Raw genomic sequence first — 19,304 nt, 5'->3', positions numbered from 1 at the left:
CCAGATGTGAAACATCTAGAACTCTCACATGCTGGTGGAAATATTAATTGGTACAATCACTTAGGGAACTGATTGGCAGTATTTACTGTGGTTGAACATACATGTACCCAACATTTGAGTAATTTCACAACCCAAATGCCTATTAGCAGTAGAATGGATAAATATACTAGGTCTATTCATGCAACAAATGATTGCAACAGCAATTTTGCAAACAGCAACACAATGAACAAACTCTTGGGAGAGAGAGGGAGATGCCCAAGGACTCCCAGCTGTGTGTGTGTCCCCAGACTGGGCCTCAAACACGAGTGAAGAAGTCTTGGAGGTGACACTAGCCTGAGCCACTATCTGAACATGACAGCATGAGAGACCTTGAGTGACAACAGCCCAGCAGGGCCCAGTTGAGCCCCACGTACATCAGCAAAATAAACTATCTTAAGTCACTGTTTCAAGTATGAATGTTATATGCCAATGGATAACAAAATATGTGTTGAAATATTTAGGGAAAAAGTAAAATAAAATGTGTTAAATTGATAAACCCACTTTAAAATGTTTAAGGAAATTTAATTAACTGAGTTTGTTGAAGTCCCCCTAAAAAATTATTGTTTAATGCTAGGCTCCTAAAGAGAGCAAGAGATTTTTAAGTTGAACTTCAAAGCTTAAAGGAAAACTAGGTTTTTAATTTCTACTTCCATAAATTAAATCTAATGGTAAAAAACCCCCCAACCAAATGAATAAGCAAATCATGAAAAGTTCTGGTCTAGCTGGCTTCAGAGACCCTTCCCGATAGTTTAAAGAAACATCAGGGAAAATCAATGGAGTGATTTATTGAGTGCTCCCGAGGTGCCACGCCATGTCTGAGGTGCATTACCTAAGTCATCTCATCTGATGCTCACAACAACCTTGTGAGATGGGTTTTCTAAGTCCCAACTTTACAGGGGAGGCTCAGAGAGCCTGTGGAACTTGCCCAAGATTCTGCAGTTTGTGAAGGATGTAATCAGTGGTTTTGCACTTCTGTGTGCCTCCTCCTGGAAGGAAGGCTGGTGAGGGCAAATTTCTACAAGTTGCTGGGGGCCCTCCTGTCCCCCTCCTGCAGCACCGATGTCTCCTGAGCCTGCCCGGACCTGGCCCGTGAGCCCTCCAGTGGGTAAGACGGGGTGTGCACTCCAGTGAGCTTCCTGTGAAGATTTGTGTGGCCAGAGAAAAAGACAGTCCATGGATCCTTAAAGTTCAGGAGTGTGGGTTGGAGCCAAGGGGGCCTGTCCCCTGGACATAGCTTGAGAGTAACTGTGGAGAGGAGTTCTAGAAGCTGTGGAAAGAAAAAGAGGAAGGATTTCAGCACTGTCTCTCCAGCTAGCTTGCCTCACTTCCCATTGTTCTGTCCCGTTTTATCTTCTTCTGCTAATTCCCACTGTTTCAGCTGTATCCAAGGCCTGACATGTTAGGGGCAGTTGTAGCCTTGAATCATTTCTTCTAGAGTATGATGATGAACCCGCTTTGAAGTTATTTAGCCCAACCTCTTGTTTTATGGGGGCAGAAACCAAGAGATCAACTCCTGGTGCTTCCTGTGAAGAATCTGTAGAGCTCTACTTCTTATCTGGCGCTACTGAATGGGTTTCCAAAACATCTGTATGGCAGAATGATGGCTTTAATGAGGACCGTGTCTTTTATTTTCACAAAGGGAGGGGTAGGTGAATGAGGCTAGTACAACACAAGTGGGAGAACAACGGATTGGGCAGGGGGGACAGGAGGCTGTGAGTCAGGGGGCTGGCAGGGAGCCACTGCCTCTTGCTGAGCCGACACAATACGGGGCCTTGGCAGGGGGGAGGGGTGCTACCTTCAGAGACCCAGAACCCGAGGCCCCGGGGCAGTTTCTGCCATGCCACGGTCAGGGGCACGTTGTCCGCTCCAGGAGTCTTTCCAGTGGTTTCTGTGAGAAAAGTGCTGTTTAACAAAACTGACAGCTACACCAGCACCTTAGAGCCGTCATAGAGAGAAGCTACATGTGATGAGTAGAGAATCAACAGAGTGGGTATAGTGTGACAGTATTCTGTCTCCCTCTGAACCAATGAACCTCACAAAGGAGGTGAGGGTCTGGCCAGTTGATTGTGTGCTCCTTCCCTGACCACAATTAGCCTCCCTATTGTAATCTGCTTATCATTTGCTTGCTTTTTAATTTAAATAATAGGGAGAAAGGCAGCAACATATGGCTTCTACTTTCAAATCACAGAGTTTTCAGAATAACTTGAAAACATAATCAAAATTGGCCAAAATTAGGGGCGCCTGGGTGGCTCAGTTGGTTGGACGACTGCCTTCAGCTCAGGTCATGATCCTGGAGTCCCGGGATCGAGTCCCACATCGGGCTCCCAGCTCCATGGGGAGTCTGCTTCTCCCTCTGACCTTCTCCTCGCTCATGTTCTCTCTCACTGTCTCTCTCAAATAAATAAATAAAATCTTAAAAAAAAAAATTTGGCCAAAATTAAACAGTGTTCAATTAATTTGTGCCAGCAGACACAAACTCTCTGACTTCTTTGCTCATTCCAGAGTTGCATTCACCGAGCATCTCCTGTAAGGAAAAGACTTAATGGAACATTCTGGAGAGTGTCCGCAGGACCCAAGTGTGTCGTGAAGGCCGGGTTAAGGTGAGGTCTGACCGGAAGACCCTGCTTGAGTGCCTTATGGTGCAGTGCTGCTTGGCATTAAAAAAAGCAACATTCAATTCTGGGCACCATGAGACTAAAAGATGCACTGTCTTCCAAAGAGAGCTCTATTGGAAGCCCAGACTATTTTTAGCCAGTTCTGGTGTGAGGGACAAACCCTGTGTCAATGTGATGAAGCCCTTTCATTCTCAATGAGCCCCAATGCAGCCAGCTTCCTGCCTCTTACGTAAGTGCTGTGCCAGGACGAACAGCACTGAGCTTACAATGCTGGTAAGGGCCCAGCACAGAGGGTGAGTTGTGCCCTGTGTTATAAAGGACCCAGTAGTATACTGCTACTTATCACAAGGGACTCTGCTTACTCAGTAAAGGAATAGCCCTAGAAGGGTTCTAACGGCAAATTAAGTCAAACCAAGCACCCCACAACACAATTCTAGAAAAGGATCCCATGATCACAGACTGAATGGAAAGTCATCTGAAATTTGTACAACTTGACCAGGTTTTCAAAATTCTGTAGTTTGGAAATAAATAATGTTTTCCCCCCTTTCTATTACCTAAATAAACAAACATTAAAAAGCTGACTCTCTTTACACTGCCAATACCAATACTTTAGAAAGGTGGTTATATGAGCAGTTTTCTCAGAAAAAGCTGGATTGGCAAAAGGGTATTTCGTGTGGGAGTCTTAAGGGCGGAGGGGCTTGGAGACTGAGTGGTGACCATCTTTCACTTAGAACATCTGCACTTGTCATCACATGGTAGGGGGTAGGCTCTTCATGCAGCATGGAGGGGACTTCTAATCAAGCAGCACCCATCATTCAGCAAGGAGGGCAATCCCAAGTCAAAAGAGAAGCTGTAGTGAAATTCGGCAGAGGGTTCTTGCTGAAAGACACTCGGAAGCTCTGCAGCCTATGTCCCTTATACTGCTGCCTGTTTCTATTTTCCTCCTAGGAACAACTCATCCATTGCCCTCTTACGTAAATCCACTGAGACCTTGGGGTCCAGCTGGTCCAACACACTCAAACGCAGAAAGGGAGGTGTGGTGAGGTTGTGTGGTTTGTAAAAAGTAGCAGGCCCAGACACAGAAGCCAGGCAGGACTGCAGGTGCCTAGTCTGGCTCTTTCTGTTTATCATGCTGCTTTCTAATGTCTGGGAAAATTTGTGCCGGAAATGTGTAGCCACCCACACCTGGGAATGTTCACACCTTCACTCAAATGGTTTTATCTGTAGCAGAGGGAGATGTACTGATCCTGGAAGAGTATGGATTAAAGACAAAGATGGGGGTGCAGGGTAATTTTGGAGAAAGAACAAGGCAGGAAAATGCGGGGGGGGGGGGAGGAAAAGAAGGTAATAGAGAAATACATGAATGATAAAATGGGGAAAATGTAAGGGACAGATACTGGGAGGAGAAATTACCTAAGAAGAAGGAGGAGGAGGAGGAGGAAGGGGAGGAGGGGAAGAAAGGACTTTTTTTCTTCTGAGCAGCAAATGGAGGCAACCAAGGACTAAGCAGAAGTCAGAAAGAGGAAAGAAAGAAGAGCAAATAGAAACAGGAAAAGAGAAGAAACCAGGAGAAACACGAGAGCACCAAGAGCTGCGGGGAGTGAAGACTGTGTACAGGTGCGTAGGCGTGCTGGACAAGGAGAGGGAGCCACAGGACAGGACTCACACGCATGGATGGGGGTGGACGAGAAGGGTGGCAAAAATCCGCACAGTGGACAAGTAGGACAGTGATCAGTGCAAATGGAGGAAGGCAATGAGTGATCTCGGGTCCTGCACAGATCCATGGAATCTGTGGGTCTAGGGACATTAGCACTACAGGAGATGACAAATTCATGTCTATGAAACAAGACATTTAACTTTTACCATTTGCCTCCCCAGCCTCTTTCACCATTTACATAACTTGTTCTTACAGACTATACATTCACTCATTCACCTTGTGTACCTTAGAAACCTTCCTCCCCGGGCTAGTTTCTTTAAAAATTTGTCAGTGCTTCCCAAAAGATGACGGGTCTCGTAGGCCCCTGCATCACACACACACTTGGAAATGTCTTCCCAACTGGCAAGAGTGGGATTTTCCTCAGGAAAAGCCAGGCCTCCGCCATGGCTAGGTGGAGTCCCAGAGGAAAATGTCACAGCAATGCGAGAGCAACCATTTCCCAGAACTACTCTATATAGGCTTTCTTGTGCATTCTCCTGAGCTGTGAGGGAAATCCTGCTCTTCCTGTTAGGCCCTCCCACATTTGTGCCCATCCACCTCACACAGGTTAGGGGAAGGCCAGGCTGCTGTATACCCGTATGATCATAGTTACAGAGCAGCATCCAGTCGTCTGTCTGAATAAGCAAGATCTCTCCACGGGGCAAGATGAGAGTAAGGTGGGACATTTTCCTCCCAGGGTTATCAGCCTCTATCACAAGCCTCTTTGAAATTTGTGATTTTCAGAGCTAGTTGCCAATCCAAGCAGTGATTGCTTTCAGAGCTGCCTCTACACTAGGAAGAACTGATAGGAATTAGAACCATGTCAGCTTCCCCCACCCCCATTTAAAACACATGCCACAAATAAAATCCCCTTTAGCCCTCGCTCTCTACGGCCTTAACGCTGCACAAACTCACAGTTTTGCAATCATTTGATTGCTTAAAATGTCAACAAGCCCATTTTCCAAAATGCAATCACACTTAATAAAAAATGAGTCAAAAAAAAAAAAATCCCCTCATGCCTTGCATGCACCTGGAGTGAGCTGCTACTGCAAGGTTGGGTTAGTGCCACTTGCTGGGAGTCCTCTGAGAGGACAGGCTCTGTGAACGAGTTTTTGTGCCCTTACAAGCCGAGTGGAGGCCAACTGTTGGCAGGAAGGCGTGCCAGCTGCCTTCTGAGTACTTACACAGGATCCTGAGCCGGGTGGCCGTGCCCGTGTTAGTTCTCCCTCACCTCATGTACTCCCCATCACTCCTATAATCCATGAACGATTCTGATCCCGACACCTCCTCAAAATCCTCCAGCACCAGACTGGTGGAGTCCTCACCCAGGATGCCGCTGTCGGGTCGGGACAACCTGGCCCGGGAAGGAGGTGCAGGAGGGCTGGTGGCCATTGGAAGAGGAGAGCAAGGGGGTGTTTGCTGGGTGGATGTGCACAAGGCTGGTTCACGAGCTTCCTCGTCATCCTTCTCAGACTCAGGCCCTGTATCCGAGGCTGTGGGACCCAGGACATGGTAGAGGCTGGGGAGACGGATGTCGAAGCGCAGCCCAAACTTGGCAAAGAGCTTGTCATTGAGAGCGTAGAGCTTCTCTGAGATGTCATAGCCCAGCAGGGCTGAGAAGAGTTGGGAAATGTATCGCTCTTTGGTCAAAAGAAGGTGGAGACTTTTCCGGGGCCAGGAAATGTAGCTACATGGGGTCTCGGCAGTCAGAGTGACCTGAGGGGGGTCCGGAGAAGAGAGTGAAGATTTGAATTAGACTATGTGTCCATGCTTAGCACAGAGAAACATAGAGTTACTCAAAAAACAGCTTTACTTTTGTTAAAGAAATTGTGGCAGCGCCCGCCATGGCCTTGCCTGAAGGAGGTATGGAGAATGACTTTTACTTGTGATGCGGAGGGGGGCTTTGTCAGGAGCCCTGGGTCCAGCCATCCACTCACTCATCCATTCACCAAGGGGCCTTCACCCCCTTGGAGCCTCAGCCTCTAGGCCCAGTCTCCTCAGCTCTCACAGTCTATGGTCCCACGGCTGATACCGTTAACAGCGAAGGGAGATTCTGAGTCTGTTGGGATCTCGTGAGAAAGACGGGGCCTCTTACTGCTCTGAAGATAGGCTGACATGGTGATGACAGTTTGTTTTGAGAATAAAGCAGGATAAATATATTGCAAGAGGGATTAAGGATGGGTTGGAAAGCAATTCAGTTAACAGAAGAGCTTCTGATTAGGCAGGCCAGGCTGCGTCACGTGGCAGAATGCCCTCCTGGAATTCAGGCCCAGGAAGCTGCTCTTGACGAGGCCACAACAACTCATCAAAGAGATCTGATGGCTAAGGTCAGAGGAAGGGCATGAAGGAAGAGGAGATCTGAGGAGCAGAAAGTCGAGGGCACCCCACTCTCCATTTATTTAGCCACCTAGGGATTTCTGAGCACTCGCTAGGGGCACACGACGCAAAGCAAAATTACACTTGCAGGCTAGGCAATGTGCCCAATATGAGCAGGTGCTTGATAAATCCTTGTTAAAGCAATGATGGGTGGTAAAGCTAGGGTTAAACTAGAAATGTGCCTGGATAGTAAAGGGCCAGGGTATAGAATACACAATTTTTAAAGAAGACTTTATTTGTCAGAGAGAGAGAGAGAGAACACAATCTGGGGAGCAGTAGGCAGAGGGGGAAGCAGGCTCCCCACTGACCAGGAAACCAGATGTGGGACCTGATCCAACCCTGGGATCATGACCTGAGCCAAAGTCAGATGTTTAACCAACTGAGCCACCTAGGCGGCCCCAAATCACACAATTTTTAATAATCGGATTGGCCACAATAATTTCTTAAAATTTTAAAAAGATTTTACTTATTTATTTGAGAAGAGAGAGCTCCAGTGGGGGTCAGCAGAGGTAGAGGGAGAAGCAGGCTCCCCACTGAGGAGCAGCTCCATCTTACCAGTTGCTCAGACCAAAAACCTTAGAGTCCTCCTTGATGTTCTTTCTCTCTCACACACTACATCCAACACATTATAGGAAATCCTTTTGGCTCTATTCAGACTTATGCACCAGCCGTACATGATGTGATTCCTTATCCCATCTTTGACTTCCTCTCTGGCTATTCTCCCCCTGTCCTCTCTCTGTTCCAGGTGTCCTTTCTGTACCTCACACATGCTAGTCCCTTCCACCACAGGGCCTTTGCACTGGCTCTTCTCTCTAATATGTTATGCCCTCAGTTTCTCAGAGCTCACACTATCACCTCTCTCAGGTCTTTGCTCAAATGTCTCCTGCTCAACAAAGACTTCTATGATCACCCTGTTTAAAATTGCAATGAGACCTCCTGTATACCACTCTATTTTTTTTTAACTAGCCCTCATTATCTTTACATATTACATAATTATTCATTATGTCTATGGCTTATTTTTTATCTCCCCCACTAGAATGAAAATTGCATGAAGGCAGGGAACTTCCTCTGTACTGTTCACTGATACATCCCAAGCACTTTAGCAGTGCCTTGTGTATAATAATTGTTCAGTAAACATTACTGAAGTGAATGAATGAGTCAGGTAAAGACCACCAATCTTATATGCTGCAAAACGACTGAATGTCACTTTTACAGGTCCTGTATAAAATCCTTCCTCAAAGGTCTTCAGGTCTTCAGGAAGAAGACCCAGCTTATTGCCTGGTTCCCATATATATATGCATTTGTCTTTAATAAAGTTTTGACAGCTTTTTTGTCTAATTCTCATTTCAGAGTCTTGTTAAGTGGGTTAAATGAAGTAACATATGGAAAGAGGGTTTGGGTCCAGTAAGGCACGACGTAAATTGGAGAAATAACGATGATTTCTGTGCGATACCCTCTATGCTATGTTCTTGGTGACTAACGAGAGGGTCCCAGTGCTGAATAGCCCATAAATTCTTATTTAATTGGATTGCTGAGAGGTGTGATGGAACATTGATTCATTAGTGGTAAACACAATAAGAATTATGGTTCGGTCACTGTGGATTGCCCTATTAGTTCACAAAGACTGTAACTGCAAAAGGCAAGGACAGCATGAACTATAACTCAGGACAATGCCTGACATTTGCAAAGAGGAAATGGGACTTTACAGAGCCAATAGCGAACGTGTGGATCTCATTGCTCCCAAAGGAGGTGCGCACTAAAAATATAAATGGGAGGAATCTGACAGTAGCTACATTCCAGGCTGAGAGGCCATCTGGGGTTATAGTCTCTCCTTTCATGCAGCGCTTAGGGGAGGACACCCAGCTTATCCCCCACCTGTTCCTCGGTGTCGGTGTCAGGAACAGAGGCTGGTCTGGCTGGCTCAAGACCTGACTCTGCCTTCCCGGAGGGTCTTAGGGGCCTGAAGGAGTTCTCACAGAAGGCTGCTCGGCTGGCTGGAGAGGGTGGGGGTGTGCGTGGTGGAAGGGGAACAGGATCAGTGGAGGCCTATGGCTGGTGGCCCAGCAGTGGGATCGGGATTGCCTCTCAGGGTCTGTCCTCACAGGGCCAGGAGTCAGGCTGGGGCAGAAATAGGCCCAGCCAGGTGGCCCTTCCTTGCAGGTGTCTATTCTGGGGTTAGCTCATATACTAGCTTGAGGGAGTCCCCGACAGAAGTGGTAAAATTCTCATGGAACCCAGTAGTAGTGAACTATCTGGACTGGGAAGTCCCTGTAATAGGGTATGTGTGTGTGTGTGTGTGTGTGTGTATGTGTGTGTGTACTTCACTCTCTTGGTGCCCCGCTCATTTTCAAAAAGAATAGTAATGCAGAGCAAGGCAACTTCACTTTGCCATTTTCTGAATGAAGACCTTGGGCAAACTGCTTGATGTTTTGGAGCCTCAACGTCCTTATCTGTTAAATGGGAAAATGATAATATCCACCCCAGAGGGTTGTGGTGAGAATCAGTAAGGCAATGTAATATTTACTGCCTGACACATACTAGCCAGTCAATAAGTGAGAGTTTCAAAGCAAGGAACTGAGGTTTGAAGGACTGGCAGAGAAGAGAGCAGGGGCCAAGCAGCCAGGCCCCCACCCTGGAGCATGTCTGTGACTGCCTCATAGAGTTCCCTGAGACACCAACTGCCCTCTGCCAAGCCAGTTTGGCAAAGCTTTATTGAACACCTACTGTGTTCAGGGTACTGTCCTTTGGAACCTGGGAACAGAGAGAAGAGGAAGCCCAGATTTCTACCTCAAAGAGTTAGGAAATGAAACCAAATCGTTAGAGCAGAGAGCAATGTGTCCCAGTCAGCATAAGTAGAAGGAATAGAAAGGCACAGAGACAGGAACATGAAGCTGTGGGGATTCGAAGCCCATGAGGTCAATCTGGGCAAGCTTCAGAGGAAGTTAAGATACCATTGCCTCATTTACAGGGGGGAATGCATTTCAGACAGAAGGTACAGGAGGGGTCAAGCATGGTCCTTGCAAAAACAGGGGGATGTATTTAAGGAAGTGCTAGTTGTTCTGTTCCATATGTCTGGTATGAGCAAAAAGTGTGAAGGAGGAAGGGGCTGGAGACGTGGCTAGATGTCACTAAAGGTCTTAGGTTACTCTCTAAGGGGTGTGGGTTTTTATTTTGTGGTCACAGTGGTCTTCATGAATTTTGGGCATAGGAGTGACATGGCCTCTCGGGGATGAGTACCTCCCCACACCCCCACCCACAGCCCTGGCCCTCCTTCCACAGAAGGAGAGCGCTCCCACCCCTAGCTTCACAGAGGTGAGTGGGGAAGGATAGAGGGGGGCATATTCCTGGGTCACAGTGGGAGAGGGTGGGGCGGTCCCGGCACTGGCTCCCCATTACCTGGAACACACCCTCCTCAGAGGGCTGCAGAGATTCCCACTCTGGAGAGTCCATGAACTGGTAAGGGAAGATGTAGTGAAGAAACTGCCCATCCTGGCTCACACGAACTCTGGCAAAGGGAGAGAAGAGACCATGTGGAGAAAGGGAAGTGGCCACCTAAACCCTCCTCCGTCCAAATTATGTATTTAAAAATGGAAAATAGGAGGCATCTGGGTGGCTCAGTCATTAAACATCTATCTGCCTTGGGCTCAGGTCCTGATCCCAGGGTCCTGCGGTGGAGCCCCACATTGGGGTCCCTGCTTGGCGAGAAGCCCGCTTTTCCCTCTCCCACTCCCCCTGCTTGTGTTCCTTCTCTCGCTGTGTGTCTCTCTGTTAAATAAATAAATAAATAAATAAATAAGTAAAATCTTTAAAAAATAAAAAAAAATAAAAATGGAAAATGATTAGGATCCTATATGGGTTTTTCCTCTTTCCCCCAGAAAACTCAAGAGTTTCAGCTTCAAGCTCTCCCTAAGGTTGAGTTATACCAGGAAAGGAGGTGTCTCTGTCAAACAAAGGGGGGGCAGACAAAGAGATTTCTGAGGTACACTCTGTCCAAGGGGATGGAGCTATTGTTCCATTTTTTACTGGACCTTTACTGGCTAAATACATATGCATGAGTACCTCCTGGGGTCCTGAGGTCTGGAAAAGCAGAGATGGGTATGAGCTAATCCTTGCCTTTAAGGATTTCACAATTTAGTGGAAATCACATATGTGTCCATAACTGCCTATAAGTCCATGTGTGGTTTTATGAAACGGGAGAATAGAGGAGGGAGAGAGATTTGTTCTCTTCAAGTGGTAGACTTCTCAAAGATGACATCTGGGCTGACTTTTGAAAAACGAACAGGATGCTGGGAAGTCGATGGGGTTGGGGACAGGTGGTGGTGTGGTAGTCTCTTTTCCCCTATCTGCTCTTTCCTTTCCTCCGCAGTGCCAGAGTTTTAGCGGGGCTTGCTCGGCTAGACCGCATTTCCCTACCTCCCTTGCAGCTAGGTATAGCCACGTGATTAAGTTCTGGCCAAATGGGACATTAGCGCTCCAAATCTTGCTCCTAATGAATGCCTGCGCACACGCATGCACACAAATTACCAAAGACCTTCACCAATAAGCTGTTGCCTTTTGTCTGACAACCTAAAGATGGAAGATAGAAGGGGATGTAGTTCTCACGCCAAGCCATGGATGTGGTGTCAGCCCATAGTACCCCATGGCAGAGACACAGGTGTTCCTACAAGACCAGGTAATCTAGAGAGACAGCTAGGCAGAACTTCCCCGAGTCATAAAAAGATACAAGAGAAAATGAAGTGCCAGGCTCTCCTACCTCAGGTTCTCCACATAGTCTGTCCCCTCTGGCTGGATCTCTTCCCAACCTCCACCTTCTCCTCAGGTCTCAGCCTAAACATTCTTTCTTCCAGGAAGTTTTGTTGACCTCCCCCAGAAAAGTAGCTCCATCGGGTACATGCTCTGAGTGCACTTATGTTTCTCCTTGGAAATATCATGCTGCGATTCACCACTATGTCAAATATTATTGATTTTCTTGATAGACAGTAAGAGCAGTATTTTTCATATTTTAACACTGGCTCCTTAGTCCCTAGTGCTTTTAATAAATATTTTTGGAAGGGGAAAAGAAAGAAAGGAAGGTAAGAATGGAGGGAGAAAGGAGAGAAGAAAGGAACAATTGAACAAATTGTGTGAACTCACTCATGTCACCATAAAAGGGGACCAACATCTCAAGGAAAAGCTTCCTGAATACAGAAGACAGACAGACATTAGGAGAAAACAAGGCTGTTGCTGAATAGGTAAGATCCTCTTACCAGCTCCTCAGGCAAGGGATCTGACCACTTGAGCAAACATCATTTAAAGTATAATATCTAATGAGCCTGAGGGGCTCCCTTAAGCCATTTGAATTGGTGTATCATGCCTTTTATCATTTAAGCCTCTCCTTCCTTCTGGAACCCCTGGATGACAGGTATGTCCTCCCACTTGAATAGCCTAGACAGTTAGCTGCCTGCCCAGGAGGCTGTGCACGAGAGAATTCTGTAGAACAGAAACACACCAACAGTAAGCCTAGCTTAACAAGGTGACAAACTTTGGGGAAGTCACTTGGTTTTTCTGAGTCTTAAAAGGGACTAGTTGCACACATTAAAATAAAACAGAAAGGGCATCTGAGGTTTTAGCAAAGGGCTCCAGATGAGAGCCTGCATGTGATATGGGGGAGGTCTGCACCATAAATCCCAACTTCCTGGCACAGAGTTCTCGTTCACAGCTCTGAGGTGTTGGGTACCTCAACTGGAACCAACCTGAGGTACAATGATTCTCCCTTAAAACTGGAGCCTGGTCTGGGCACCTGGGTGGCTCAGCGGGTTAAGCCTCTGCCTTCGGCTCAGGTCATGATCTCAGGGTCCTGGGATCGAGCCCCACGTCGGGTTCTCTGCTCAGCGGGGAGCCTGCTTCCTCCTCCCTCTCTCTCTGCCTGCCTCTCTGCCTACTTGTGATTTCTCTCCATCAAATTAAAAAAATAAATCTTAAAAAAAATACTCTTTAAAAAAAAAAACAAAAACGAGCCTGGTCACAGACAGAAAACCTCTTCTTCCAGCTCCAGCTTAGCAAAGTTGAGATAGAATGACATTAAAATATAACAAATAAAACTCTTACTCCAAACCCTGAAAAGCAAGGAAAAAAAAAAACTGTCTAATTTCTGACTCTGGTTTTTGATGCCAAATATACTAGGAAAAGCCACATTGAGGAGGCAAACCCACCTCTCCCCGTCACAGGGAAGAGGTCTTCTACAAATTCATGGCAAGTTCATCATGTTAAAAATGGATTTAAAGTATCGTATAATAATCGTACATCATACAGGTGCTGCAGGCCTTTCTCCCACCTGTCTCAGCTCCTTTGAACGGACAAGGTATAGGTAACAAATAACATCCTGAATCTCCTGAAGAAGAACATTTCTTTTCTTTTCTTTTTTAAGATTTTATTTATTTGACAGAGAGAGAGAGATCACAAGTAGGCAGAGAGGCAGGCAGAGAGAAAGAGGGGGAAGCAGGCTCCCTGCTGAGCAGACAGCCAATGCGGGGCTCGATCCCAGGATCCTGAGATCATGACCTGAGCCAAAGGCAGAAGCTTAACCCACTGAGCCACCAGGCGCCCCAAGAAGAATATTTCTTAAGTAGTCTATATTTTATTTTTAAAAAGAATTTTATTTATTTATTTTTCAGAGAAGCAGGGGGAGCAGCAGGCTCCCCACTGAGCAAGGAGCCTGATGCGGACTCAATTCCTAGACCCTGGGCTCATGATCTGGGACTTTTTTTTTTTTTAATTTTATTTTTTCAGTGTTCCAAGATTTACTGTTTATACACCACACTCACTGCTCCATGTAATATGTGCCCTCCTTAATACCCCCACCAGGCTCATCCATTCCCCCACCCCCTCCTTTCCAAAACCCTCAGTTTGTTCCTCAGAGTCCACAGTCTCTCTGGGTTCCTCATGACCTGAGCCTTAACCGACTGAGCCACCCGGGCATCCCAGATTGTTTTTATTTTAAGCATGGAACTGTAGGCGGCAAACATTTTGGCAACAGTCATAATGTACTTCTATTTACACATGTATTTGTTTACAGATAATTCCATTTGTTTACACTTCACTTTATTCATAAATGAAATGTCTCCTCACAAAAATCTCATAGATCATTCAACCCAAGACTCTGAGTCCAAACAAAATCACATGTATACCTAACACTGTTGATTCTACACAGTAGGACAGCAATGCACATTATTGCTACCAGTAGTTGTTGTAGTATCATCATCATCATTCTAAAACTCTTTTTTTCCCCCCGTATGTGGTTGGCAGTCTTATCTGGTTTCTTCCCCCGCCACCCTGGGAATTAAAGCCTTCTGATAAGATTACTACCTTATTTTTTCTATCTCCTTCTCCTTGTCTCCAAAAAGCAGGGAAGGAAACCGCAAACAAAGCTTTTGAAATACTTTGCTTGCTTTCCACCGAGGTAGCCCAAGTGAACCAGGTTACATCATTTACTGTTTGATGCTCAGCCCCACACAGAAGTCCCACTAGGGTGATATTTCAAAGATTCCACAACCACCTCCCAAATGGACAGCATGGAGCCTGTGGTATTTGTTCAGAAGATGTCAGCCAAGGGCCAACACTCATGTGTGGGCTGACTGAGCATACACTAATCGTGACTAAGACCATTTCCGCTCATTTCTGTTGTCACCCAGCCTGAAGGAATCAGCCAGGTATCTCCACCAGATCCAGATCCTCAATGAGACACGTGTGGGCATCACTTCTCCTTCACTGTGTGGTCTTTTTGGTACTTGATCAGTGGTCTGTAAGACTCTCAACAGAACACTTGGGAATGGAAAAGAGGACAGGGAATATTCCCTCTCCCCATGTGCTTGTACACCAAATGGCTTCCCCACAGACTCTTATAGGATAGCCTCAACATAACTGGGGCCGTTTCCTCGATGCCCTCACTGTTCCCTGCACATAGTTGGCACTTAGGAAATACTGAATACATCTGGGAGGAACAAATCAACCTTATTAAAAGGTCCACTTTTTCAAAGCTCACAGACATTGTGGCAGCTTACGCATGACCCACCGGTGTGTGTAATACGTGTGTGCGCGCGCGCGCATGTGCGCGGCCATTTTAGACCCAGGCTCAAGAGACGCTCAGCCCACACCTCCCAGCACCAAGGGCACACACAGTCCTTCCTGCCAACTGAGAAGCTATCTCATGATCTTGTTTCCTCTTGGAAAATGCTAAGAAAGAGGAACCAAACCCACGCTCGGGGAAGAAAAAAACCTGTTTTTGTTTGTTTGACTTGCCACATCCTTCCGTCAATGGAAGGGCCTCAGAATGGAAAGGGACACACTAGGAAACGAGAAGCATGGGCCGAGGGAGGAAACGCCCAGCTGTGACGTAGGAGCTTACCGGCCGGAGAGGAGCAGGGACAGGCGGTTGATGGGGGTCTCGCCCTCCACAGCGTAAGTCTGCTCAGTGGCCAGCGTCAAGACCTGCTCCTCACAGCAGTGAACAATCTCCTTGTACACCTGCAGAGGCACCTGCAGGGGTAGATACAGCGTCTTGTAGAGGACGTCGAACTCCTCGGGGAGGGCGCGCCTGCGCAGCCGGTGTATCAGGTATGCCAGCTGGAGCAGGCAGGCTGTGGCCAGCAGGAAGCTCCAGAGGATGAGGTCCAGGCCACAAGCATCCAACCAACCCCACATCACGCAGCACACGTAGCCCGTGCCCAAGAAGCCGAAGAGGTAGAAGCATCCATACACCCCGCTGCCCCCCATGAAGCCCAGGAGCAAGAAGCAGTTGGCCAGATGGTAGACGGCCCCTTCCAGGTCCCGCTTCCAGCCAACGCACGCGGGGCCCTGCCAGATTAGCTGGCTCATGGTGCTGCTGTTAGCACTCATCTTCAGGGCGCCCCAAAGCCTTGCAGGGCTCGGAGACTGTCCCCACAGAGGAAATTCAGAAAGTGGATTAATCGGTCCTCCCAGGAGTCTTCTCACGTCCGGCTTCTTGCCACCAAGCCCACCTTTCCTGAGAGGAATGCTTCCAGGAGCTTTGGGAATAAACGGCAGAGCATAGTACACTTCATGGAGGATTTTTAAATTTGTTTTCCCCTCTCTCTTTCCTTCAGCAAGGCTCTGGCCCTGTCCACCGAGCTCTGGCAAGCTGACTCGGCTCCAGGTTTCTTAGGACAGTCTTCACATTTGGCTCTCAGCAGAAAAGCTAACATGTCCCGAGGCAAAGCTAGGACTCAGGAGCTGAAAACTTTAGCTGTGAGGGATAAAGTGGCCACATCCTGCTCTGTTGTCCCCAACCAGAATGAGGAGAGCCCAGCACGGGAGGCACACTTGTGTTCCATTTGGAATGCGTCTCTCTTGGCACCGGAAGAAAGGGTGACCCCAGATGGATACCATGTTTGGAATTGGAATCCAAGAGGTACTGGCAGTGAGAAAAAACAGGCCAGGCACACAAGCAGGCTGGCAGAGCACTTAACTTATCTCCCCAGAGGACAAGACCTCGGAGGCAGGGAGTCAGGCAGGGGAGAACAAAGGAAAAGTGAGCCCAGAATTTACCAAACGCCTCAGGCAGGATACTGTTCAGGGTGCCTGTGGGGAGGGCTAGGGGCTCTCCTGAGGTAGGCTGACACATCAAAGCAGGAAAGTAGGGGACTATTATAAGAAAAAATCCTAACAGTGAGAACTGGAAAAACCCTCGGAGGCCTTTATTAGGTCACATTATAAACATCACTAGGCATTTATTTGACAGCCATTAAACAAAAATGACTATGCAAAGCAGATCTTTGAATTCTAAGCTGACTTGCCCCTGCATGTCTGGATCTAGTAATAGTTTATACAATGGTAATACATTCCTCAGATCATCACCTTACCCATTATTTGCAAATTATAATAACTGACACCTATTAAATACCTACCAAGTGCCAGACCTCTAGATACTTTACACATGTAATATTTAGTCACCACACAACCCTTCCAAATAAGTATTGTCCTCCTAGATCTGAAAGAAACTGAGGCTCATAGAGATAACAAGTTCCCATAGACAGTAAGTGGTCCAGCCAGGATTTGATCCCAAGTCAGACCCACCACTGTGTGCCAAGTAGTTTGCACAAGTGGAAATAGACTAGATCTATGACTCCCAACCCCACACATGCACCCCCCTCCGGATATCTGATGATGTCCAAGGAACTTCTGGATGAACCTGGGGTCTATTTTGGGTCATCAGAAAATAAATCTGGAATGTGCAAACATTAAGACATGTCCCTCTGGCTTCCAAATGACTCCTTGATTTTTTTTTTTCCCATGCTGCTAAATATTTATTATCAGTATTCCTATTAGGGGAGGGGTGTGTGTGGAGTTACTCAGTAACAATCTAGAACTATTTAAGTAGTCAGTCCATAGGGACTTTTATTATTCTGCTGATAACCTAACTAAAAATAGTCAGAAATTAGAAATGGGCAAATATGCCGAGTAGTAGAAGTTTGAACTCAACAAATATTTACTGGGTGCTTACTATGAGCCAAGCACCTAGAGAATCAGATTCCTAAGAGCTTTCACTCTAACAAGGGAAAGATACCTCAAAAAACAATGGCAATTCAGTGTGTAAAGCACAATGACTGAGTTAAGTTTAAGGAGAGGTGTCCACCTAGAAGGAAGGGTAGTGTACAGGAGGGAAGACACAAGAGCTAACACTGGATTTGAGGCATAGGCATTGAATGAACCACGCAGGTAGAGGGAGAAGAGAATTTCTAGTGGTGAGTACAGCAGGAGCATAATCACAGAGTTTTGAAAATGCATGACGTGTTGAAGGAAGCCAGTTTATTTTTTCTTTTCTTTTTTTAAAAGATTTTATTTATTTATTTGCCAGAGAGAGAGAAAGAGAGCACAAGCAGGCAGAATGACAGGCAGAGGTAGAGAGAGAAGCAGGTTCCCCGCTGAACAAGGAGCTGGATGCAGGACTCTATCCCAGGACTCTGGAATCATGACCTGAGCTGAAGGAAGTGGCTTAACTGACTGAGCCACCCAGGCGTCCCTTTTCTTTCTTTCTTTTCTTTTTTCATTTTTTTAAAGATTTTATTTATTTATTTGACAGACAGAGATCACGAGTAGGCAGAGAGGCAGGCAGAGAGAGAGAGAGGAGGAATCAGGCTCCCTGCTGAGCAGAGAGCCCGAGGCGGGACTCAATCCCAGGACCCTGAGATCATGACCTGAGCCGAAGGCAGCGGCTTAACCCACTGAGCCACCCAGGCGCCCCTCTTTTTGTTTTTTTTTTAAAGATTATGTTTATTTATTTGAGAGAGAGGAGGGGGGAGGAACAAGTAAATGAATAAGGGATGGGGTGCAGAGAGGGAGAAGCAGACTCCCTGTTGAGCAGGGATCCTTAGGCGGGGCTCAATCCCAGGACAGTGAGATCACGACCTGAGCCCAAGGTAGATGCTTAACCAACTGAACCACCCAGGTGCCCTTTTTTAAAAAAATTAAAATCAACCAACAGATGTGTAATTTATTCACTTCTTTCTAAAGCTGAGGGGGGAAAATCAGTGGTTAAGGAAAAGAGAGCAACTAGAGAAGGAAAGGCCCTGCCCACAGTCTTCCTCATGGCAATGATCTGGATGTCATTTGAGCAGTAGAGTTTGGGGATTTCCATATGCTGCTTTTATGTCACCTGCCCGTCTCCCAACCAACCCACTGACTTTAGCAAGCAGCAGCTGTTCATCCCTTCACCTTAGTCATGCACCCAGAGCTGCCAGAGTGGTGATTCCTGCCAGCTGTGAGCCAGGAAATCAGAAGCAGGAAAGAAGAAGCAATGGAGGCTAGAATTTCAAAGCAGGTCATTTTTCTCAGCAAGCCTGACCAATGGCCCCGCCCTGACCCATTAAAGAGACAGGCAGACCCGCTCTTATTCCCAGCCTCCCTTCTTTGTCAATCCACATAAGTGCTCATCTGAGCATGCTAACATTACATTTATCAAGCAGTTTTTGTTTCTTCATGTCATCCCATGGGATCTTTTTTCTTTTTTCACTGGAAGAAACAAACTCAGGTTAAGGAAGGTCACAGAGCTAGTATGTGAACTAAAGCATAGGTCATTTAAATCGTGTGTTCTTTGTGTTGTCCCACCTTGCTAGGTACCTTTGGGAGTTTATATGTATCCATATACAGGCTCCTTTATTGCTCCAGGGGATTTGACCCTGCTGCTGGGATATGTGTGTGTCTGTGTGTGTGTGGCATCATCAGTATATAAAACTCACATTCTGCCTGCAGTGACAATGACATTGTTGCCTGAAGGATGGGACCTGTGATGGGAATACAACAAAGCCAAGTTGCAGCTTGTTTTTAAAACCACATTTGACAGGCCAGCAAAAAAAAAAAAGTGTAAAAATGGTATGTTCTTCATTTTTTTTAAGATTTTTATTTATTTGACAGATTACAAGTAGGCAGAGAGGCAGGGAGAGAGAGAGAGGAGGAAGCAGGCTCCCCGCTGAGCAGGGAGCCCGATGCGGGGCTCGATCCCTGGACCCTGGGACCATGACCTGAGCTGAAGGCAGAGGCTTTAACCCACTGAGCCACCCAGGTGCCCCTGATATGTTCCTTAT

General features: G+C 46.8%; 1 protein-coding gene across 1 annotated transcript; it reads right to left on the bottom strand.

The window, feature by feature from the left end:
- Positions 1 to 823: 823 nt before the first annotated feature.
- Positions 824 to 15,994, bottom strand: POPDC2 (popeye domain containing 2). The gene is made up of 4 exons (XM_059388110.1): positions 15,110 to 15,994; positions 10,123 to 10,231; positions 5,535 to 6,066; positions 824 to 1,306 (listed from the first exon to the last, which is right to left on the bottom strand). Exons 1-3 carry the CDS (start codon positions 15,598 to 15,600, stop codon positions 5,578 to 5,580), a joined length of 1,089 nt encoding a protein of 362 aa, XP_059244093.1. The 5' UTR covers positions 15,601 to 15,994; the 3' UTR covers positions 824 to 1,306; positions 5,535 to 5,577.
- Between the last annotated feature and the right edge of the window lie 3,310 nt (positions 15,995 to 19,304).

This window comes from Mustela nigripes, chromosome 2, assembly GCF_022355385.1.
Source record: "Mustela nigripes isolate SB6536 chromosome 2, MUSNIG.SB6536, whole genome shotgun sequence".
NCBI classification, from domain to species: Eukaryota; Metazoa; Chordata; class Mammalia; order Carnivora; family Mustelidae; genus Mustela; species Mustela nigripes.
The sequence above is the reverse complement of the archived record's forward strand: the minus strand, read 5'-3'. Positions and strand labels throughout refer to the sequence as shown.